This window comes from Corythoichthys intestinalis, chromosome 22, assembly GCF_030265065.1.
Source record: "Corythoichthys intestinalis isolate RoL2023-P3 chromosome 22, ASM3026506v1, whole genome shotgun sequence".
Classification (NCBI taxonomy): domain Eukaryota; kingdom Metazoa; phylum Chordata; class Actinopteri; order Syngnathiformes; family Syngnathidae; genus Corythoichthys; species Corythoichthys intestinalis.
Genome location: NC_080416.1, coordinates 5,235,408 through 5,259,836, shown reverse-complemented (window position 1 = coordinate 5,259,836; position 24,429 = coordinate 5,235,408). Strand labels below are relative to the sequence as shown.

The window sequence follows — 24,429 nt, the reverse complement described above, 5'->3', positions numbered from 1 at the left end:
TTATCGGTGACCGATATCATCGTGCATCTCTACTCAAAACGACACTCTAGTCCAGGGGTCCCCATCTGCCGGGCCGCGGACCGGTTCCGGTGCGCATTTGCTACCGGGCCGCACAGAAATAATATTTTAATAACGACCGCATTCTGGCCGAATGAACCCTGTGCCCCTGCTTAACACACCAATATCCCTGTCTACTCTAGATATAATACTACGGGATAGATTAGAATGTCGTCATAGAAATCCATTGATTGGACTGCTAGCAGTACATCTTGTTTGTGTATATAATATATCTATTTGCGCTTGTCCTCGATAATAACGTATTACTAGGCCGCGGACGCAGCACATTTGTTCCCGGAAATAATTAGCCCCCACACGAGCGAAGATGACTGGAAAACAGACGTCTTTGGAGATATTTTTACGGCGAAAAGGGCACCTGACTGCAACCACGAAGACCCACAAACGGCGAAAGAGTGGATTCGTGACCTGTTTGTGAATAACCTAGCCAGTAAGAAGTAAGCACAAAAATATTATGCACTAAAATGCATGTTTATATGATGGCAATTTAATTTTTGCTCGTTAGCAAAAAAAAATAAAAATAAATAAATATATATATATATATATATATATATATATATGTATATATATATATATATATATATATATATTTTTTTTTTTTACAGAGCATTAAATGTATTGAATCGGATCGAAAATTGTGTCCCCCGTGTCAAAAATCGTACCGAACCATGACTTAACTATATCCTTGCATCCCTACGGAACACCATTGCAGAAGCTATGACGGGAAAGGTTTTCATTTGCCTAAATGCTTAAGTTATTAAGTGCAAATTTTTTTTTTTAGAACACATTTATTCTGTGTTTCTGTGCGGTATCAATAGTGTTGTTTTTTACTTAAGTGGCATGGTCTATTGTTTTTAGTTGTGATTTCTTAAAAAGTATTTTTGAATTTAAGAGTAAATATTTAGCGCGTTTAAATGGGTGTACTTGATCAATTAATATACTGTATTGTCACTGTGTTATTGTAAATTGGTAAAAAAAAAATGGGGGGGTGCAATAATATCGCAATATCGCAATAATTTATGAGAATAATTATTGCACACTAAAATTTGTTATCGCAACAGGCCTACTTGATGTAAGTGTACTTGCATGTACTTGTACTGCAAGTCTGTGTACTTGTACTATACTGAGCATCACAACAAAGATACCCACTCAGTTCACTTCAGAAATAGGATTTTCTAGTTTGTTTGGAATGCAACATTAGTATGATAATGCAACTTGATTCTCCATTGCAAAGCACATACCTGGCAGCCTAAAGGTTTAGGGGATGATGTGCGCTTCTATATTTTCACCCTGGTTGCAGTAGCATATTTGGCCACAAATCTTGCATATTGCTCCTTTAAATAGTGCAGTGCAATGTCATCTTTTGTTAGTGAGTGAATGGCGTCTTTCATTTTATACTTGAATTAGGATAACCAGTTTTAGGGGACAAATGAATGAAAAGTGTTGTTTTTTTTTTTTTATTTTGGTGCACCTTTCGTTTAGTTCTACAGTTAACTTCAATTGGAGTGTAATAAATTGCTTGAAAACCATCAACATTTGACTCTTTTTGAAGGATTGTTTGCGTTTTTCTGAGCTATTGTCAGCTACGACGTTTGAGTGACTACCGTAATTTTCGGACTATAAGCTGCTACTTTTTTCCTTCATTTTGATACCTGTGGCTTATAGTCCAGTGTTGCTTATTTGTTGATTTTTTTAGGTAACACTTTATTTGACAGCGGTGTCATAAGACTGTCATAAGATCATCAAAATTATGAAATGACACTATCATGGACATTACTGAATGCTTATGTCATTAAGTGTCATTTGGCAAATTATGTCACTAACTCAATTTTTGTCCATCTTGGATCTTTTGCATCCATTCAAAAGTGAGATCATTTGCCTGATAACACTTAATGACATCTGTTATAAGCATTCATGAATGCTCAGGACAGAGACATGTCATAATTATGATTGTGTAATGACAGTCTTATGGCACAACTGTCAAATAAAGTGTTAGTAAATACCATAACTAGCAATTGATGAAACAATTGGAACAGTAACTGAAGAAATATTTAGTACAGAACATGATTTTTGATTGTTATTTACATCTGGATCGCTGCAATGCATGCTAAGAGGCATGTTGGATGACAACAGTCAACAGCAGGTGGCAGCAGAGGTTGACTGCCTCCCCCAAGGGAGCAGTGATAGCTAAATGAAGCTTCTTGAAGCAATAAAGCTTTGCAGTAATTGGTTCAAAGTTTAATGATGGTTCATTTGTTCTTATGACAGTCGGTCGTATGATGCCGCTGTCAAAAAGGATTGTACCAGTTAATATCTTTTGGTGTAAATATCCCATGATACAGTGAGGACAGCTGCGGCTTATAGTCCAGTGCGGCTTATCTATGAACAAATGCCGTTTTTGTGCCAAATTTGGTGGGCTGCGGCTCATGGTCAGGTGCGCCTTATAGTGCGAAAATTAGGGTATGTCATGGCCGATCGCCAAAATGGACCTCAAATTTCTTTTCACAATCTTGAAAAATTTTTGCATAATCATGTAATTTCTAAGAGCGTGACTACCGTTTTGTTTTAGCAATGTCTTGGTTTTTAACACTATTTGTGGTTGCCCGAATAGTTCATTAAGAACGGAATTGTATGAAGAAATGTGTTTGCCCATTCATGGTTGAAACAACTTGAGGAAGTGAGTGTTTGCAGGATTTTGTTTTAAATACTAAAGCACTGTAATTTATTTCATTGGTTGTCTGCGTGTTTACAGTTATTTCAGATGTGGACACTACTGAGGTTTAAATCTGAACTGTGAGGTCAAGCCTGGGATATAAAACTTAACATTGCACAATATACTTTTGGTTTTGCAAGCATACAAAAGCTGTGGCGTGGTGGACTGTTTAACAGTGGCTGGTGCCATTTTAAAAAGATGTTGCTTCTGTTTGCAATTTGTATATTCGGACTTTTAAGAACTGCTATCAAATTGCCTTATTTTCTTCCGGCCTGTATTTATGCATGACTGTTTATGAGTTGGAAGGCTTTTTGCAGATTAGTCAGGGCTCTGCCTGTCAAATTATTGCATGAAAGAAAATAAAAATCACTCATCATGGTAATAACAAAAGGATCCGATCCTTCTGTATGTCTCACGCTTGCCACTTGGCCACTTTTAAACCCTCTTAAGCCATTTATCCATTGTAGCACTGTTTCCACATTGTGTGATTATCAGCCCCTGATGCACCTTCTGACCATATACAGTGGGGCAAATAAGTATTTAGTCAACCACTAATTGTGCAGGTTCTCCCACTTGAAAATATTAGAGGCCTGTAATTGTAAACATGGGTAAACCTCAACCATGAGAGACAGAATGTGGACCCCCCCCGCCCCCCAGAAAATCCCATTTAAAGAATGTATTTGCAAATCATGGTGGAAAATAAGTATTTGGTCAACACCAAAAGTTCATCTCAATACTTTGTTATGTACCCTTTGTTGGCAATAACAGAGGCCAAACGTTTTCTGTAACTCTTCACAAGCTTTTCACACACTGTTGCTGGTATTTTGGCCCATTTCTCCATGCAGATCTCCTCTAGAGCCGTGATGTTTTGGGGCTGTCGTTGGGCAATGCGGACTTAAACTCCCTCCACAGATTTTCTATGGGGTTGAGTTCTGGAGACTGGCTAGGTCACTCCAGGACCTTGAAATCCTTCTTACGAAGCCACTCCTTTGTTGCCCTGGCTGTGTGTTTGGGATCATTGTCATGCTGAAAGACCCAGCCACGTCTCATTTTCAATGCCCTTGCTGATGGAAGGAGATTTTCACTCCAAATCTCTCGATACATGGCCCCATTCATTTTTTCCTTTACACAGATCAGTCGTCCTGGTCCCTATGCAGAAAAACAGCCCCAAAGCATGATGTTTCCACCCCCATGCTTCACAGTGGGTATGGTGTTTTCGGATGCAATTCAGTATTCTTTCTCCTCATAACACGAGATTCTATGTTTCTACCAAAAAGTTGTATTGTGGTTTCATCTGACCATAACACATTCTCCCAGTCCTCTTCTGGATCATCCAAATGCTCTCTAGCGAACCGCAGCCGAGTCTGTACGTGTACTGGCTTCAGCTGGGGGACACGTCTGGCAGTGCAGGATTTGAGTCCCTGGCGGCGCATTGTGTTACTGATAGTAGCCTTTGTTACTGTAGTCCCAGCTCTCTTTAGGTCATTCACTAGGTACCCCCGTGTGGTTCTGGGATTTTTGCTCACCGTTCTTGCTATCATTTTGACGCCACGGGGTGAGATCTTGCATGCAGCCCCAGATCGAGGGAGATTATCAGTGGTCGTTTATGTCTTCCATTTTCTAATAATTGCTCCCACAGTTGATTTTTTTTTTTTTAGACCAAGCGTTTTACCTATTGCAGATTCAGTCTTCCCAGCCTGGTGCAGGTCTACAATTTTGTCTCTGGTGTCTTTCGACAGCTCTTTGGTCTTGGCCATAGTGGAGTTTGGACTGGGACTGAGTGAGGTTGTGGACAGGTGTCTTTTATACCGATAATGAGTTAAAACAGGTGCCATTAATACAGGTAACGAGTGGAGCCTCGTTAGACCTCGTTAGAAGATGTCAGACCTCTTTGACAGCCAGAAATCTTGCTTTCCACTTTAATTTGGAAATAAATTCTTTAAAAGAATCAAACTGTGATTTTCTGTTTTTTTTTCCACATTCTGTCTCTCATGGTTGAGGTTTACCCATGTTGACAATTACAGGCCTCTCTAATATTTTCAAGTGGGAGAACTTGCACAATTAGTGGTTGACTAAATACTTATTTGCCCCACTGTATGTAAACTCATCATCTCATGTTAAACTCGCCCATATGTAATTTTTTGATATGAATAAGCTGAAAACAAAGCGATCGCATGTACTGTAGACAACAGGTATCAAGCGCATCTTCCCTTGTCAGACGTCTTATGCAAGAAGCCCACAATATTGATTCAAACACATTTTTGCTTTTTTTTTTTGTATCAATTGCTTGAACAACTATGCATACCTTTGCATTTTATCTGCTCATTGCAATTCCATGAGAGTGTCAGATATGGACTTGAATGACTTTAACACAACACAATCACGACCATGTTAAGTGGCCAGCAGACACGGCCATTTACATTCAGCACCAGACTACAGAGAACTTGTAGCCCGTCAGGCTGCCACTATAGATTACCTAACAAGGACAAACTGTGCAGTAGTGAGAGTGCATCGACTCATATCCTAGTATGTCGGTGAACGCCGGCCGCTGAAGTCCCATCGTCTACTTGTGAACTTTTTTAAACAATGCTCACAAATTCTTGGTGGCAAATGAGCTGTTGTATTTCACTTATTTAAAACGTTGAACATACAATTGAACACTGTAGCTTTGTGTGTCAGTGACGAGCGCGACCTGGATGTAGCTGCCCAAATACCGTGTATTTGGGGTTCACCAACATAGACGGTTACTTTGTTGGCTGTCATTATTAGGCCTGTCGTGATAACAAATTTTAGAAGGTGATATATTGTCTCATAAATTGCCGATATGCGATATTGTTGTCAATTATTTTTAACCACTTCAACTACTAAGGTACTATATATCCAAATGAATCACCCATTCAAAAGCAAATTATTATTCTTGAATAAAACCAAACTATATTAAAAATAATATATATTTAAAAAACAAAACACACAATGCATAACGAATCATTTGAAAGCTACCTAAGTGCAGAATATGAAATAAGTGAAAAACCCAATACCATTTTTGTTCTCAGCCAATTAGAGCCCATCAAAAGTGTTTATTTGATCCAAAATGACTGTCATTTTGTCCTGCAAAGTGCGCATGTTAGCAAATTTGGCAATGAATGATCTAGCTACAATCAGATTTTTCATAGCGGGTGCCATTTTAAAGTTAGTGTAGAATCTGAAGAATGTGAGATTAGCTCCGGAAATTTATATTCACGTTAAACATGACGTGCTTTTATTTTGATATGTTCACCGGAAGTACGTTCGATAAACCGCTAACCGTAAGCTTTACACTGAGTGAAAAAAGAAAGTGCACTTCGACTTTCGTCATGTATGTGGTGTCAGTAATAGATTTTTTTTTTCTTTTTTTCACATCGGTTGTAAATGCTGTAAACCAGCGAGTTTTCATGTTTGAAGTGTCACCTTTTAACCGCAAGTTTGTGTTTTGGAGAAGACTACCAATGTTTTATAGCAGGCTAAAGTGGTTAGTACATTCTTTTTTCCCATTAGCCTAGATGTAGCAATGCTAACGTTTTACAATGTGTAATATATATGTGTTTCCTTATTTTGTATGTCTGAACTTTAATTCTATAGTGGGTTGATGACCAATAAACATCTGTGAAATGAACTGGAGTCTCATATGCAATCAACACGCACGCCTGCTGAGTGCACAGCACATGCAGACACATGCACATACAACCAGGAAAATTACCGTCCTCATTTTTATTTACCGTACGAATAATTAACTTATTGCATATCGCGACAGGCTTAGTCATGATGGCAAACTAAACAGTCAAAAGTGAGGAGCGAATGGAAGCCGGTGTATTTTTTATTTTTCTTACAAGCAGACTAGGGATGTCCCCAATCTGATCACACGATCGGAATTCGGGCCAATCGCGCCATTTTTCAGAGGATCAAAATCGCGTGAAAGGGATCGGGTTGTTAATTTAAAAAAAAAAGATTTTTTTTTTGTTTTTTTTTTAAGGGCTAAAAAGTAACAAAATAATTCAGAAATACAATGACATTGCCACCCAAAAAATTCATTTTATACTCAATAAAGCAGAAGAAGTACTGTAAACATTACAGTACTGTAACATGTTTGGAACTTTTGTTCAAATTAAATAAAAAAATTCGGCATCTGATGGGTACTCTGTATCAATAGACTTTCAAAATCAGGTCACTTATATTCGGGTGCAAAAATAAGCAATTGGGACATCCCTAGTTCAGTTAAGTACACATTCTAAATTTTCCGAAGATGTGAGTGTGAATGGTTGGTTGTCTCTTCGTGTCCTGTGATTGGCTGGTAAACCAGTTCAGGGTCTTAGTCAGCAATGAATAGGCCCCATCACACCCAAAAGCAATCCCCGTGAGGTTAAGCAGTACGGAAAATCAATGAATGGTTAACCAAATACTGTATTATGTTCTTGTCTTTTGACGTTTTTCAATCCACTGACCCACTGCCTACGCACATTCGTAGTAAATTAATCATTTTCTGCTTGTCCCAATATTGATTCTGTCATGACTGTATAGTCTCATTCTATATACGTCTTAAACAGGCCCGGTTTTGAACATTTCATATGAACTTTCTTCTGCAGTCATGTTTTTCCCCCCTGACTTTTATCGTCTTTCCTCCCACAGCTGATACGGCGCACAAGCTCAACTTGTTTTACCTTGCCAATGATGTCATTCAGAACTGCAAAAGGAAAAATGCTATGGTTTACCGTACAGCTTTCGCAGATGTGCTCCCTGAGGCTTTTGTGCTAATAAAGTAAGTATCAATTATTTGTTTGGATTTTAGCCGTTTTACATGTTAACATTATTTTTATACAGATGGCAACAGGTAGGTTCTCGGATTAGTGGTTGTTCAGTACTCTATGCCATCTAGTCAAATAACGTATTGCAAAATCATGACATCTTAATCAGATTTATTTTAAATCTAGTCAAATAATTTACTCTATTTTGTTTTTAATGTTAAAGACTAGTTAACAGATTAATGCGTCCAAAAATTTTATTTACTTTAACTTATTCACTCCCAGCCGTTTTCACCAGAGCAAGGCCCTTCGCTCCCGGTCGTTTTACTGGATTTTGACTGAGTTTTGCAAGGCCCACAGAAAATTCTGTTCTATTGCTATATAAACATGGAACCCAAAAAAAGAAAGATTAGACTCTCTTCTTTCAGCAGGAAAAAAGTAAGTTCATATCTTTTTCCATTCTTTAGAGATCAGCATTAGAAAATACATTACATACATTTCAAATATAACTTAAACACAGCTATTTTTTGCTTTAGTTACATCCCAAACATCTGAATAATGTTTTCCTTTTACTAAATATCATAAAGAACAAGACAAATAGTGCTTTTGATAGCAAAGTAACAATTTATTTACACATAACTGAGAGATGACGCTGTTGTCGCCGCGACTGCCGGGTAAACTTTTCCCTCATCGCTGCCTGTCTCATAAAGAGGATTTTTAAAAATCTCTGCGGGGTCTGCTTGGCGAGCAGCATGGACGGCAACGGCATCTTCCGATCACTGGTGGTCCCAATCGTTCTGCTCAGTCGTCCAGCGCCTGGCATCCCGGGCGTCCTCTCGGTTGTTCTGGTCGGTCGTCCGCCGCCTGGCATCATTCCGCCGGTGCTCCGACCGTGCGCCCCGGCCTTTCGTTGCTGTTGAATCAGGTGTCTTACCAAATGCGCTACTGCCCTCAAGTGGTCAGTTTTATTGCTTTAAAATGGTTTTTCACCTTTGTGCTTTGGAGCTCAGTTGAATCAGGACCCAGAGATGACTTTTATGAAGAAAAAAAACTTAAAAGATGTATAAATACATCTTTAGGACACTGAAACAATTAAAAATAGAACGTATTTATACTTTTTTGGGAGCAAATGAGTTAAGTAAATATTATTATTTGTTCTTGTTAAGCCCATACAGTCAAAAGTTGGTCTATTTTCATCAAAATCAAGAAAAAAATGTTTTCAAATAATGTTTTGAAGAATATCTATTCTTGAATTAAGAACATTTCTGACACACTACCTTTTTATAAGATTAAATGTACAAATTTATTTCTTAAAATAACTGTTAAGCTTATTTTCGGCTAGCTATTTTTCTTATTTCAAGAAATCTAAGTGAGCAAAATTTACTTGTAGCACTGACAGATGATTGCACTTATTTGTAGTAGATTTACACTGAAAACAAGGGAATTTAACGAGTTTTAAAGAGGTGTGTTTCTGCAGTGTACATGTTGGTGGCATAGGTAGATAAACGGATTTCCAGGCTTGGAAAGTGAATGCGTGAACTGTGGACAACGCTTGTTTGGAGTCAGTTTCATCCTACAACATCACAGTGACCCAAAGCACACTTCCAAATTATGCAAGAACTATTTAGGACAGACACAGGTAGCTGGTATTCTACCTGTAATGGAGTGGCCAGCACAGTCACCAGATCTTAACCCCATTGAGCTGTTGTGGGAGCAGCTTGACCGAATGGTACGCAAGAAGTGCCCTTCAAGCCAATCCAACTTGTGGGAGGTGCTTCTGGAAGCATGGGGTGAAGTTTCTCCAGATGACCTTAACAAATTAACAGCTAGTATGTCATTGGTCTGTAAAGCTGTAATTGTTGCAAAGGGGAACATTATTTGATAAAAGCAACGTTTGAAGGAGAAAATTATTATTTAAAATAAAAACCCCTCTTTCTAACCTTGTTAATATCTTGACTATATTTTCTACTCATTTTGCAACTCATTTGAAAAATAAAAGTGTGACTTTTGAAGGAAAACACAAAATTGTTCGGGTGACCCCCTTTTGAACGGTAGTGTATTTTACAATTCATAATTGGATTTTGTGCAGCAATGCAATTAATCATGATCAATTGCAAATATATCGTGCTTAAACACAATGACAATTAAAGAGGAGATGATTTGGATGGCTACAACTGAAATTGGAACACTTGCGTCACAAAACAGCTGGTATACTGTCTTATCGATCTTATGTAGACAAGAAAGTGATGCAAAGATGGTGAAATCGGTGGAGAGGATACTGTCCATCTGGCAGGAGAGAAGCGTGTATACGGACGCGCTGATTGCTGAGCTGAGGAGCAGTTTAGTCAAGGAGGAATCCCCACCTGTGACACCCGTGGAACAACAAAGTAAGCACTTCAGTATTAGAGCCATGATCTTGTGAAGGGAATGTTATTTCCAAGATAAGAATTTATTATTTGAAGCTATTATTGTTGCAATAAAAATATATATTTTTTAAACATGCTGGATCAGACATGACTCCTAATTGTTGTTTGAATTGATTAAAAGCTCCAATTGAGTCCAAGGCAGAGCTGCGGTCCAAGATCGTTGCAGAATTTGTGGTAGGTTTTAGTTATTTAATATAGACTGCAACTACTAAATAATACATCTTGGCATTACCAAACATTGCTTGAAATATGTTACTTATAATCTTTCTTCCAGCCCCAGTCCTTGATTGACCAGCTAGCTAAATACAAAAGGTCGCTAGAGGACGTGGACCTACGAGAAAAACAATTAGCAGCCATGAGGGTCGACATCTGCAGTTCTGAAGCCCTCAAGAAGCTAAAAGGTTCCCAAAACGATGCCGCTAAATAATTTAATCAAGTCCAACACGCTTAAGTTTGGTTTGGTCCGGCTGTGTTTTGCTGTTGCAAGTCTTGTTTTCTTATTAACTTTCAGATAAGGCAGGAGGAAAGAAGTTCTCCAGGGACTTTGAAGAAGGCAATATACAGTTACAAGAGTTTGTCAAGTTCTTTGATAAACAAAACAAAGCCGGACCGTCTCTCCTGGAAGCCCTCAGCAATGCCGATATCTTCTATGAGATGCAATACAAAGAAGTTAAAATTGTTGCCAATGTAAGTTGAAGCATTCCTTCATTAACGTTTTGAACGGGCATGTACAGTGGGGCAAATAAGTGTTTAGTCAACCACAAATTGTGCAAATCATGGTGGAAATTAAGTATTTGGTCAACACCAAAAGTTCATCTCAATACTTTGTTATGTACCCTTTCTTGGCAATAACGGAGGCCAAACGTTTTCTGTAACTCTTCACAAGCTTTTCACACACTGTTGCGGGTATTTTGGCCCATTCCTCCATGCAGATCTCCTCTAGAGCAGTAAAGTTTTGGGGCTGTCGTTGGGCAACACAGACTTTCAACTCTCTCCACAGATTTTCTATGGGGTTGAGATCTGGAGACTGGCTAGGCCACTCCAGGACCTTGAAATGCTTCTTACAAAGCCACTCCTTTGTTGCCCTGGCTGTGTGTTTGGGATCATTGTCATGCTGAAAGACCCAGCCACGTCTCATTTTCAATGCCCTTGCTGATGGAAGGAGATTTTCACTCAAAATCTCTCGATACATGGCCCCGTTCATTCTTTCCTTTACACAGATTAGTCGTCCTGGTCCCTTTGCAGAAAAACAGCCCCAAAGCATGATGTTTCCACCCCCATGCTTCACAGTGGGTATGGTGTTCTTCGGATGCAATTCAGTATTCTTTCTCCTCCAAACACGAGAACCTGTTTTTCTACCAAAAAGTTCTATTTTGGTTTCATCTGACAATAAAGCATTCCCCCAGTCCTCTTCTGGATCATCCAAATGCTCTCTAGCGAACAGCAGATAGGCCTGGACGTGTACTGGGTTCAGCAGGGGGACACGTCCGGCAGGCAGGATTTGAGTCCCTGGCGGCGCATTGTGTTACTGATAGTAGCCTTTAGCTCTGTAGGCCATTCACTAGGTCCCCCATGTGGTTCTGGGATTTTTGCTCACCGTTCTTATCATTTTGACACCACGGGGTGAGATCTTGCATGAAGCCCCATATTGGGGGAGATTATTTGTCTTCCATTTTCTAATAATTGCTCCCATAGATTTCTTTACACCAAGCGTTTTGCCTATTGCAGATTCAGTCTTCCCAGCCTGTTGCAGGTCTACAATTTTGTCTCTGGTGTCCTTCGACAGCTCTTTGGTCTTGGCCATAGTCAAGTTTGGAGTGTGACTGACTGAGGTTGTGGACAGGTGTCTTTTATACGGGTAATGAGTTAAAACAGGTGCCATTAATACAGGTAATGAGTGGAGCCTCGTTAGACCTCGTTAGAAGAAGTTAGACCTCTTTGACAGCCAGAAATCTTGCTTGTTTGTAGGTGACCTAATACTTTTCCACTCTAATTTGGAATAAATTCTTTAAAAATCAAACAATGTGATCTTCTGTTTTTTTTCCCACATTCTGTCTTTCATGGTTGAGGTTTACCCATGTTGACAATTAAAAGCCTCTCTAATCTTTTCAAGTCGGAGAACTTGCACAATTGGTGGTTGACTAAATACTTATTTGCCCCACTGTAACTGCATGGAACGAAACGAACTGTTCATAGAAGTGTTTGCTACATTTGTTGAAACATTCTTCAAATCTTATTCCCATTTCCTCAAGGCCTACCAGACGTTTGCTAACCGGGTGTCCCACCTGAAGCGCAAGCTAGACAACCTAAAAGCCACCTTACCAGATCTGGATGAGTCGCCTCTTCCTTCACCGTCTGCAGATGCACCATCTCCAACTGGCTCAGAGTCTCCTTTCCGCGATCTACAAGTGTCCAAACCTAATTCAGATTTGGACGGTTTCGCGATGGATGATGAAGCAGAACCTCCAGCCCCAAGTCCACTGTCCTCAATTGGCGATTCCCCAAAACAAGTGTTGAATATGGAGGACAACGTTAACCGCGAAGTGGAAGATATGGATTTGTCTGAGGAGGAAGTACTCAGTGGGAACATAATAGGTGAGCAGTCAAACGTTTTTTCAAGTAATTTTTTAGTCACCTTTTTTTTTTCACAATAAAATCGGACGATAAGGTGCTACTTTTTCCCCTCATTTTGAATCCTGTGTCTTATAGTCCAGTGTGGCTTATTTGTTGATTTATTTGGGTTAAAAGGGAACACTTTATTAGATAGCCGCGTCAAGACTGCCATAAGACCGTCATAATTTTGTCATTATCATGGGCATTAATGAATGCTAATGACAGATGTCGTTAAGTGTATTCCGTCAAATTATGTCACTAACTCCATTTATGTCCAGCTTGGATCTTTTACATCCATTCAAAAGGGAGATAATTTGCCGGATGACACAAAATCACATCTGTCATCAGCTAATGCTCATAGCAGTGTCATGTCATAATTATGATGGTCTAATGAAAGTCTTTAAAAGTTTTAGCAAATTCCATAACTAGCAATTAATTAAACAACTGGAACAGTAACTGAAGCAATAATTAGCGCAGAACATGAATTTTGATTTGTTATTTACATCTGTAGTGCTGCAATGCATGCTATGAGGCAAGTTGGACGACAACAGTGTTGACAGCAGGTTGTAGCAGAGGTGTACTGTCTCACCCAAGAGAACAGTGATGGCTAAATTGAAGCTTTTTGAAGCAATGAAGCTTTGCAGCCGATTGGTTCAAAGCTTAATGGTGGTTCATTTGGTCTTATGACAGTCTTATGACGTCGCTATCAAATAAAGTGACCGGTTGATATCTTTCGGCGTAAATATCTCATAATACAGTGAGGACAGCTGAGGGTTATAGTCCAGCGCGGCTTATGTATGAACGAATGCCATTTTCGTGTCAGATTTGGTGGTTAGTCAGGTGTGCCTTATAGTGCGAAAATTACGGTAATGTTCCAGCCAACTTAAACATTTTTTGTCTGTCATTGTCAGAGATCTTTATTTGATATTAAATATATACAACTCATTACATTGTGCAAAAATGTTAATACTGTACAGTACTCGTTGCCTATATCAGGTAATTTTCATACTATTTAGCAAACAATTGGACTCGAGTCCCGATGACTCAGACTTGAGTCGTAAATCTGATGACTCGCAACTCGACTCTGACTTGAATGAAAAAAAAAACTGGACTTTTGAGCTGGGTGGGTCCAAGACTCGAGACTTGATAAGCTGACTCGAAAAACCTGGATTGTAGATTGGATCCCACCTGCCAGTTATCCGCTTGACACGATTCGTCTTTACAACGTTTGACTTTACACAACTCGTGTTTACAACCTTGTGAGTCGTGAGTCGGCTCGACTTGACATGTTACGACTCAGCTCGACTTGACTGGCCCACCACAGATAAGACTCGGGACTTACTTGGGATTCGCATGATTGTGACTCGTGCAATTGTCTGAGGTTTAGTATAAAAATCATTTCGTATTTTTAAGTCTTGACTCATTGTGGACCTAACTCAAGTCACATTACAATCAGTTTTCGCTATTGTGGAAGGTGCGTTTGTTGACTAACAATACTAAGATCTTGTTGATATAGCCACACTTGTTTCTGGTTCACATTGGCATTTTTTCTTCTGCAGTTGAGGAGCCTATAAAGTGCCCCACCTCTTTGGAGATGTCCAATCCCATTACCAAAAGCACAGAGCCTTTAGTAGCAAACGCTCAGCATGCCTCATCTGAAGCAACCTCTGGAGCAACCCCAACAGGAAGTGTGGCTGGTGTTGACCTGGGTAAAATTGGCTCTATTCTCAACAGTTTAAATGAGGCCATGAAAAACCAAGGTGAGAAGATGGTGTAAGAATCTATACATCTATGAAAAATAAACTTAGCAAGTTGGCTAGCAAATCACTAGATAATGTTTTAGCCTTTGCACAGCACTGTTTACAATTTGTTAACAAGTCTGTAATGACTGCTGCATCGAGATTGTTAATGTTCTCCAAAGAAACCAGTAGGCTTTGCATTGTGTGAAAGTTGTGTTCCATTGTGGGCGATCGGTTTATGGTGAATTTCAATTGATGCTGTTCGCACATCTTATACATGGGTGTAGCACGCAAGACGTCATAGTAAAATTGAAGAGACATTTTTTCCATAGGGAAAACAGTATTGCACTCTAAAAACACAGTGATTCCATTTAAACTTTGTATAGCGTGCAAACACTAAAAATGTAAGCACGACACAAAAGTGCATGTTCATTTATTGTCCTTCCTTGCTCTTCTGTTGGTGCCATCTATAGTGGGCAAACTACCCTAATGATGTATTACTGCCACGAACTGATACAAGGAAATCACTCTATGATGGCTTAATGTTCTAAATGTGCTGCCAGATTTATCTTAGAACCAAAACACACTCTTAACTCAAAATTTGCTCATATCACAAAGGGAAAAAAATGGGCACATGATGTGTAGTGTCTCCAATAACCTGTAAGTCAGAGCACCCATATATCAAGCCACCAATGGACTTCATATTCTCTGGACCGATAAGTATATTAACTGAACAGCTTTCTAACAACATATAAGAGTGCCATAGCTCTGATTTGTTGTTATAAATATATATACATAAACATGTATTCTGTTCAACCCTTTCAATATGAACCGGAGAAGATCATTAATGAGCATGCCAGCACTGTCGATATTTTACAAAATGAACAGCAGAGGCAAAATGTGCAGGAAAGACTGGATGAGACGAGACGAAATTAGGGGGAAAAACGGTGTTCTGCCAAAATGTGCTACACCGGCGAAACGTCTGCGAGAAGCGAATTTGACACACGAAGTACTACCTTGCGCTTTCAGCTTGTTTTCAGACAGAACATACTAAAGATGCCTTAAGAAAATACTGAAACGTCATAATATCAAATAAGGGTGGTTTAAAAATGCTACATGACCAATGTGGTCAACAGATCAACAATCTGGTTTAAAGTTACCACAAGAACACAATGCTTAAAAGTATGAGAGGGAAACACATGCAAAAAGTATTTTGAGGCAATGAAAACGTAATAAGACTCATTATAAACACAAATAGAAGTACTCGCTGCTTTTAACCGATGAGCGCATGTGTTGGACGAGACATCTCGCCTTGTAGAAGGAATTGCAGTAACCAGGTAATATTCGAGTGATAGTGACAATCTACGTCATCACCCGAGCGTCCATTGCGCCCTCTGTGGGTCAGAATATGTACTAAATATTATAGCTTTTTAAATCAATGGCAATATTTTAGGTGTTTCTAATAACATATTTTAGTAAAAGAGAACAATTGTGGCTTATTAGAGCCTATAAGTCTTTTAAGTCCAAGGTTCCCTTGAACAATATTAGTAGTTTCCAAACATTTTCAGAAGGCTTGAGATATTAATTACGAGTGATAACGTGACTCGCAGCCCCCCATTTACTGCAAAATGGACCCGAAGGGGTGCCATTCGTTTGTGCGACGTTTGCAGTAGTTGTTGGGACACCCCTCTGTTCTTGAGAGATTAGGTACACTCCGTCAGCCGCGACGGAGGGGCTGCGTTAGACGTCATCACTCGGAATTAATATCTCAATATCTATGAAACGATAGCAGCACAAACGAAACTTTTTACAGCACAAACAAGCCCAAAAAAACGGTCGACATAATTTTACTATAAATGTGCGTCTGATGGGGGGCCAACTTCACGGAGGTAAGTTTGAACATTAACATAACACTGCACTTAGATCACAGGTAGTTAAAAACAATTGTAAGGATTTATTTAAATGGTATTATGTCAACGATTTACAGATATATAGTATAGATTTATATTCAAAGATAATTTGGGGAATTAAATTTTACAGGGTGATTCCATATTTTTTTCCCCCTCAGAATCCTTATTTTTCCCTTTTGCTCTGTTTAAAAAATAACCGTCTGTGAGTAGCAAAATTTCTTAAAGCCAGAAAGTTGCCATTTAAAATGTTGTTAGTTCTGGTTCATGTCAATGATGCCTTTTTTCCCCCAACAAAATTTAACAACTGAGTAAAGTTATTGATAACATCAGTTTTTGCCAGGGTTTAAACCTCAAAGGGATCCATGGATAGAAAGTTCTTAAAAAGTAAACATTAAAGGAGTTAAAATAATTTGATATTGAAACCCCTCTTGATGTTTTGTTTTTTATACAGCAGGTCGCCATTGTTGTTGACGTCGTAGGGCGTTGACGTCACATGGTTACGCTGCCGGGCTTCCAGAGTATGACTCTAGCGGCATAAAAATGTCATCTCTTCAACCCTTTCAATTTGAACCCGAGAGGAACATTAATGAGCATGACAGCAGTGTCAATGTTTCACAATGCAAGCAGCAAATGCAAAATGAACAGGAAAGACAGGATGAGACGAGAAGAGATGAGAGTAGGGGGAAAAAAACGGTGTTCTGCCAAAATGTGCTACACCAGCGAAATGTCTACAAGAGGCGAATTTGACACCCAAAGTACTACTGTGCGCTTTCGGCTTGTTTTGTTTAGATGCATACATACAGAATATACTAAAAATGCCTTAAAATACTTAAATGTAGTAATATCAAATAAGGGTGGTTTAAATATGCTATGTGACTAGTAGAGGTGTGCAAAATTTCCGATTCTTAGATTATTCGCGATTCGGCCATGGAAGATTCGAGAACGATTCACAAACATCCAAATTCCGATTATTGAAATATGCCAAGTAAAGCGGAAGTACAACACACTCAGCGCGCCGCGCAGTCAATGAGGAACGGAGCGAGAGTAGCTAAACATCATGCTTCTCATTACCCGGCCCCTCGGGTAATGCCAATGCTCAACTCACGGCTCTAGCTCAACTCATGCCACGAGATAAAAAAAACACAACAACATACCTGACTGCTGCCGAAAAGCTGCTACAAAGTACATCCACATAACGTTACGGTAGATATCATTTATATAGGACTAAATGCATTATAGATTCGGTAGCGTTAGCAGCACACCTACAAAAAGCTAGATGCGGGCGTTGGTAAACGGCCGCCATCTTAAAGCAGTTCACTTCCCTGCAAGGCTGTTGTAGCGAACCTTCCAAACAAACCTATTTAACTTTTTATCTAAAATACTCCTAAATCGGTAAAATCTTGACTTGAATCTATCTTTAAAATAGTTTTAAAACTTTCACATGTCGAAAGTAGACAAAAGGGAAATTATGGAATAACGGGAGCAATTTTAACAACTTTTAACGGGTGATTTACAACATTAAATTAATTGAATGTAGTTTAAAGCTGCTTATACAGAATGAGGACTGGAGTTTTTTATTTACTGTTATTTTTGTATATTTGTTTACTGCTATATGTTAACTTGATACTGAAATAGTAGTTAGGCTTAGCCTGAGAGTATTTTTGAACAATTTTGGAACTAATGTACAAAACATTAAAAAAAAAAAAAAAAAAGGGAGGGGGGTGCATCAATAATCGTTTTATAATCGAATTGGAGCCTCTGAATCGTAATCGTAATCGAATCTTTAGGTGCCCAAAGATTCCCAGCTCTAGTGACTAATGTGGTCAACAGATCAATAATCTGCTTTAAAGCTACCACAAGAAAATAATGCTTAAAAACAATGCTTAAAAGTATGAGATTGAAACACATGCAAAAAAAAATTGCTTAAAACATGGCGCCCTCCATAGTTCAAAACATGTTCTAAACATTATAGATTTTTAAATCAAAGGCAATATTTTACGTGTTTAATAACATAAAAGAGAACGATTGTGGCTTATTAGAGCCTGCAAGACTTAAGTCCTATGTTCCCTTTAAATATTAAACAGTATCTGTATGGTCAATAGTGGCTTTGCAGTCACTTGGACCAGTGTAGGGCCTAGTCTTTATAAGTGTGCCCCTCTCTAAAATACAGGACCATCAATGGCGAGTCCCTCAGTCGAGACAATACCTCCTGCTTCTGAGGATACCACTTCTTTAGTTGACATTCTGGCACAGGTGGATATGAGTCCTGGAGAGCTCCTTAGTGCTCTGTCTAAGGTCCAAGCCCAAGGTGGCCTTGACGGTGAGGGCATTTTTCACGTTTGCGAGAGTAGCCATAGTATTTGTACACTCATTGTGTATGCTTCACTTTTCTTCAATCAGGCATCACTTCTCTTCTGAGCAGCCCTGCTGCAAAAGTCCCTGCCGAGTCCTCCAATACAGGCAAGACTCCTTCGTTACCCTCATTCACCTCAGCTTCAGGAGCCCCCAATCAGAGTTCCACTCCCTCTTCTGCTCCACGGGGGTCTTCTCCACCATCAAATGCCACTGTACAGCAGAGCCAAGCCTCACAAATGCCTACTGAGAACATGCCAACCACTGTCCCGTTTCTTGATATACCTAGAGACATGAATATGACAGCAATAACAACAGAAACACCAAACAGTTTAGAATCCAAAATTCACAATTTTCTTCAAGATAACCCTTCCTTTAACACTTTCGACCTCGGTTTCACCTTAAACTTACCTAATAAAATGGATAACTTGAGCCCAGCAACAGGGACGGACACGCAGGATGGAACGCCGGTGCGTGATGAGGGCGGAGGCACCCCGACCCAAGATGAGGTCATGGACATACCAGTGGGGCTCCCAAACTCTTTAAGTACAAACCCAGAAACTGTAATGCCAGCTCCCTTTGCTTTCCAGGCGAAACCGAATCAAAACCCAGACACAACCAACCTGCAAGGCCACTTGCAGCCAAATGTAGCTCAGAATGGGCAGCTGTACCAACCATTCCCATTTAGTAACAATAAAATGTCAGATCCTGTTGCTCAATATCCGAACATGCCTATTCAAGGTGGAGGTCCTCCAAGCCAAGGCAATGCAGGTAACACACAGACCATAGAGGGCTTTCAAGGGATGGCTAATCAGGGTTGGTATGGTGAGACATACCCAGATGGGAACTTCCAGCAACCCAGAGGATACAATCAGCCCATGCCTGCTAATAACCAGACAAGGACATTTGAGTTCCAAGCAGAAAAAGCTCAAGAACCTCAGAGTTTCCAGCAATCTTCAGATTTCTTTAGCAACCTCCTTCCTCCTGTTCCTAAGTTACCTCCCCCTCCGAATCTTCTTCCACCGATTCCTCGTTCAGAGGAGCTGTCAGCACCCCAATCGGACACTTCTGAACCTTGCCAGAGTAGTGTCATGCCCAGGATGGTGGTCCACGACCACGGACACAAGTCAGCGTTTCACCCAGATGAACCATTGTACGACGAAAACGATGAGCAGCTCTCAACCCAGGATGACATGCATTACGAAGAGGAAGATGAGCATTACCACCCGGGCCCTCGGTTTCCGAACAGCCCTTTCCCCCGGCCCGAAGTTCCTTTTTACCATCGGGGCGGCCCTAGGCATAACCTCCCCAGAGGCCGTGGGCGCTTCACATCCCCACCCTCGCGCCCACATGATGCTTTTAACAATCAGGATTACCAGGAACAGAGCCCCACTCGGGGTCACTTTGCGCCCAGACGGCCACCACCTCCACAACGGTTCGAAATGCGCCCCCCTGGCATGCGACCTCCGTTTCGGGGTCCCCGACCTGGCCCCCACCCTTTCCCCAGGGGTCCTCCACGTGCACCGTTTCTTAATTTTCAGGGGCCTGATCCAAGACTAAGGGGCAAACGACCGGGTCCTAGAGGAGGTCTAGGTCCTAGAGGAGGTCTAGGTCCTAGAGGAGCCCTCAATCCTGGTCCCATGTTCGCTCCCAAAAGACCCTTCCTTCCCCCAAGATACTGACTGTACAATTCTGAAAGGTCAGAAGTCAAACAGCTAAAGGACGCAGTCACTCCAAGACTGCTTTCAAGTTGACAAAGCAAAAAATATGTCGAAATCCCTCAAAAGACTTGGAAAGAGAGCCACAGACCCCACCTGGAAAGAAAAGTCCCAGAAGAGTACTGAAGACAGAAGATGAAAGAAAATAAGAGGTGCATATATACATATTTCTTTTCTCACAGTTTGGAGTTTTGCAGTAAATATAAGAATCAACCCTCAGTGTTTGATGCTGTTCAGAGTGTGTGCACGGTGTGCATGTGGTCAAGCGTCTTCTAGGTAGCCTACTAGCCACACAATGTTCCTTTTCTTGAGTGATTTTAGCTTGAAAAGTGTCCAAAAGGATGTGGGCGATTCTACAGTTCTGTTGCCTCTTGTTTGCTAGTTAGCAGTTCTCACTGCTTCATTTCATGCCAGCAATTCTTCCAGTTTAAAGCACCACGTGTATATTTTTTACAGTTTGTGTTGCCTCTTGCAATCATGTTAGCTATTTCACGGTAGGAACTCTTGTTTATAGATGTGAAGCGATGGTTTCTTAATTGGTTGAGTATATTTTCGCTGCGTCGAGAGCGGCCACTTTCTACTTCAAAGGAGATGAAGAGTTAAGAGATTTGTTTCAGCCTCCCGCAGAAGCCACGAAGTTTTGGAGGGGTTGAAGATGCTTCAGTTTCATTTTATTTGTACTGTCTAATAAAAGTTTAATTTTGAAACACTGTGTGGTTTTCTGCTTTACAGCAATTCTTGGATTTCATTAGATCACCGAAGAGAAATTTCGTCAACATTTTTCGAAATACAGCTTTGAACCAGTTAAAGGAAAAATATGAGCATGCTAAGCTATTTTGAATTCGATACCTCACGCAATAAGTATTACAGGTGTCTGATAATGACTTTTTAAGCGATGTCCCAGTATTGTCCAACTCCAAAAATCCGATACAGATATCAAACCGATACCGATATACGCGATCGTTGACTTAACATATTATTGCTAACTGTATCGTCTTCTGCTCACATAACAAATCCCAAGAATCTTAGGTTAGGTTCAGACCACAGGTCTTGATGCACAATTCCGATTTTTCCTCAAGATTTTTTTTTAATTTTTTGACGTGCCCGTTCAGACTCCCTTTTTCCATTGAGCCTGTTCATGTATTACGCATGCGAACTATGTCGCGGTACGACACGTGCTGAGCAAATGCCATGCTCCCCTCTTCCTAAAAGCCGAGTTCAAGCTAGGCGCTAACGCTAATTTACAGCTCCATCGCTGCTGTCCTCCGTGCCTCTCGCTCTTTGCAGACATAATTGCTGCATGAATTCCAATTTGGGATGCTTTACCGTTCAGAACGCAGCCACTTTTGGAAAAATTTGGCCCCGATTGGATTTCAACTGCATACAAAAGTGACCTAAATCGGATTTGTAATGGTCCAATTTTATGCGACCTGTCCATAGGCGGAGATTTATGCGGGGCAGTGCCCCCCTGGTGGGGGAAAAATATTATTGCATGTAATTGATTCTAAATTTAAAGGGGAAGTTCAGAATTTTTGACATAAGGCTTAATCTTCGAGTTAGCTCTGGTTTAATTGGTGGAATTCCGTGCAGTTTTTTAGTTATTTCCGTGGCTAAGCTAGCGCGAGTCAATGGCGCATCTAAAAAAATTGTCCTACAGAATGACATGAATTATGGGAGTTTAGTGTGGAATTGTTTTGGCCGCACGAGTATTCCGAACAATGATCTTCTGTTGGATCTCTTGATAGTTTTTTTATTGCCATGCTAAGCAGGCACCGTTGACTCGCGTGAGCCACTCCGGAGCACTGAAACGAACAACTAACTGATAAACTGCACAGAAATGATTGAAATCAACTCCACCAATTAAACTCCCACTAACTCTAAACTAAACTAAAATTAAGCCTAATGTCAAAAATTAAGAACTTTAAAATGAAGACCAAGCTGTTAAAATGTTGCCTATTGGCAAGCAATTAAACAACAAAAATTAATGAAATGAACAAGTATACTACAAAGTGTTTGATAATGGTCAAAATGATTTTTCGAACAGATCATGTGACTAGGACATTAAACCTAGACTTCGCTTTGCTTAGGGCAAAACTACACCTGAGGAGGCAAGATGGATATTTAGAATTTCTTTAAATCTAAGCTTTCAAAAGCATCAACAACAACTGAGTTTGAACTGAGGATTAAACACTGTAAACAGTGTCAAGATGTGTATACATAAACATATATAAAGGTAATTTTATTGCTGACACTGCTATTCGGGGTCATCACCATGTTTTGCCCCCCCTTCCACATAAGTCAAACTTAGCCTATGAACGTGTCTCGTTCATACCATCAAGTTAATGCCTCACTCGAGTTACAAAAACCTGGGGGAAAAAAATTGGATTTGTGCATTAAGACCTGTGGTATGATCCAAGCCTTAGTTTGGAGACATCTATTGGGCAATAATAAGCGTAACTGCTGTGCTAAGCTGTGACCAGCTCTTGTACAAAGGCAGAAGGCTTTTACATTCACTTTGAAGGCAACGTGCCTATTTGGCCCAAAACCAATCATAAAAAAAGGATGTCGATATCGTTTTAAAATGCTTTTATCGACCGATATTATCGCCTACCTGATAAAATGGGACCACTCTAATAAATACCCAATCTTACTTTGAATATTCTGTTCCCAGTAGCACAAATAAAAAAATGAACTGATATTACATGCTTCAGCATGTTTCCGCATTCTATGATACAGAATAATAGTTCCTAAATACTTTTCAGAATATTGCTTTTAAAAATGCTTGGGGATTTTTTTTTTTTTTAATTAGGGTTTCAGCTTTGATTATCATTTCTTGGCAAGCATGTCTAATTTTTTTATTTTTATTTTTATTCAAAACCAGTATAAATAAACCGACAACCTTGAATCGGATAAAAAACACAAAATTTCGAAAAAAAAAGATGCTTTTTACATTCCCATGCTAGGATTACTAAGTGTAAGAAGTGTACTAGCCGTTAAAATTCAAAGTATGTCAATTTTAAACCACAGCTCTGTAAAATTGACAGTAGCGTTTCCCCGAAATGTGATTAATCACCGTCTTATCACCTATTATTAAAGCACTAGTGGACAGATAAACCACCAAAATATAGTGCTGCAGTACATGTAAACAAAGAGCACAGTGGTCCGTCGCTACTCTGCGCTCTTAGTCCATCGCGATCCCCCCCCCCCCCCCCAATTAAAAAATAGGTAAATACAGATGAGCTGTCTAAATCCAGCTGCTTTTCTTGGTCAGGCAGTGCACTGGAGTTGCTTATTAAAGTTAACACGATGGACAGACGTGAAGGTTTGATCTTGCCAGAGATGCTTGGAAGCCAAAACTTCAGAACGCTGCATGCGTCAATCATCGTTTAGCTTGTTAAACACCTGCTGTGGCAACTCACTGTGTGTGAGTGAGCAGTTTGAGTGGACTAAATGAAGCATTTAATAAGGACAAGTACTTATTTTTCTACTTTATTATTTAAAAATAATTCGGAGGAACATGTTTAAAACTTACCATAATTCATTTGAAATGCTTAAAAACCATTTAATAACTATATAAGGGCTGCAGTTATCAATTTTTTTAGTAGTCGATTAATCGATGAACTAGTTCGACTAATCAAGTGATCAGATAAGGAACAAGAAATTAAAATACCTGAGCTGAGCCTCGAACGGTATAAAAAACAAGGATCTATGTACAACAAAAGAACAATTGGCTAACTTACATAGCAAAAGTTCGCTAGCTTAAATGCTATAAAATACATTTTCTTTCAACAATGCTCTTAACAAATGGTTCTGACACATATTCTCACAAAAATTGGCTGAATATACATTTAAATTAACTTACGAATGCATTGAAAAACATTAGCTCAAACAAAAACTTAGCTTGTGTTGGTCTTAACAGGAAGCAGCTGGATTCAGCCATGTGAAATGGGACAGACTAGAGGGCAGTGTATGCTCCCAAATCAATAAAACTGAATGCAAACACTTTCAAAACAAACCATTACAACACCACTTGAATTAAATGAATACTCGAAGCAGCAAAATTTAATTAGAATCCTTTTTTCTAAACGTCTACTCGAGTTAATCAATT

The 24,429-nt window shown here is 39.7% G+C and overlaps 1 protein-coding gene across 4 annotated transcripts in view; it reads left to right on the top strand.

Annotated features, from left to right (window-relative positions):
* The window catches only part of rprd2a (regulation of nuclear pre-mRNA domain containing 2a), a 31,666-nt gene that overhangs the window by 1,830 nt on the left and 5,407 nt on the right, over window positions 1-24,429 (top strand). For all 4 annotated transcript variants that reach the window (XM_057828710.1, XM_057828707.1, XM_057828709.1 and 1 more), the window contains exons 2-10: window positions 7,451-7,580; window positions 9,799-9,950; window positions 10,111-10,163; window positions 10,264-10,390; window positions 10,501-10,676; window positions 12,242-12,584; window positions 14,162-14,362; window positions 18,422-18,571; window positions 18,652-20,473. In XM_057828710.1, coding sequence (XP_057684693.1) covers window positions 7,451-7,580; window positions 9,799-9,950; window positions 10,111-10,163; window positions 10,264-10,390; window positions 10,501-10,676; window positions 12,242-12,584; window positions 14,162-14,362; window positions 18,422-18,571; window positions 18,652-20,285 — 2,966 coding nt within the window. In that variant the 3' untranslated portion in view covers window positions 20,286-20,473. The remainder of the gene's footprint in view (window positions 1-7,450; window positions 7,581-9,798; window positions 9,951-10,110; window positions 10,164-10,263; window positions 10,391-10,500; window positions 10,677-12,241; window positions 12,585-14,161; window positions 14,363-18,421; window positions 18,572-18,651; window positions 20,474-24,429) is intronic.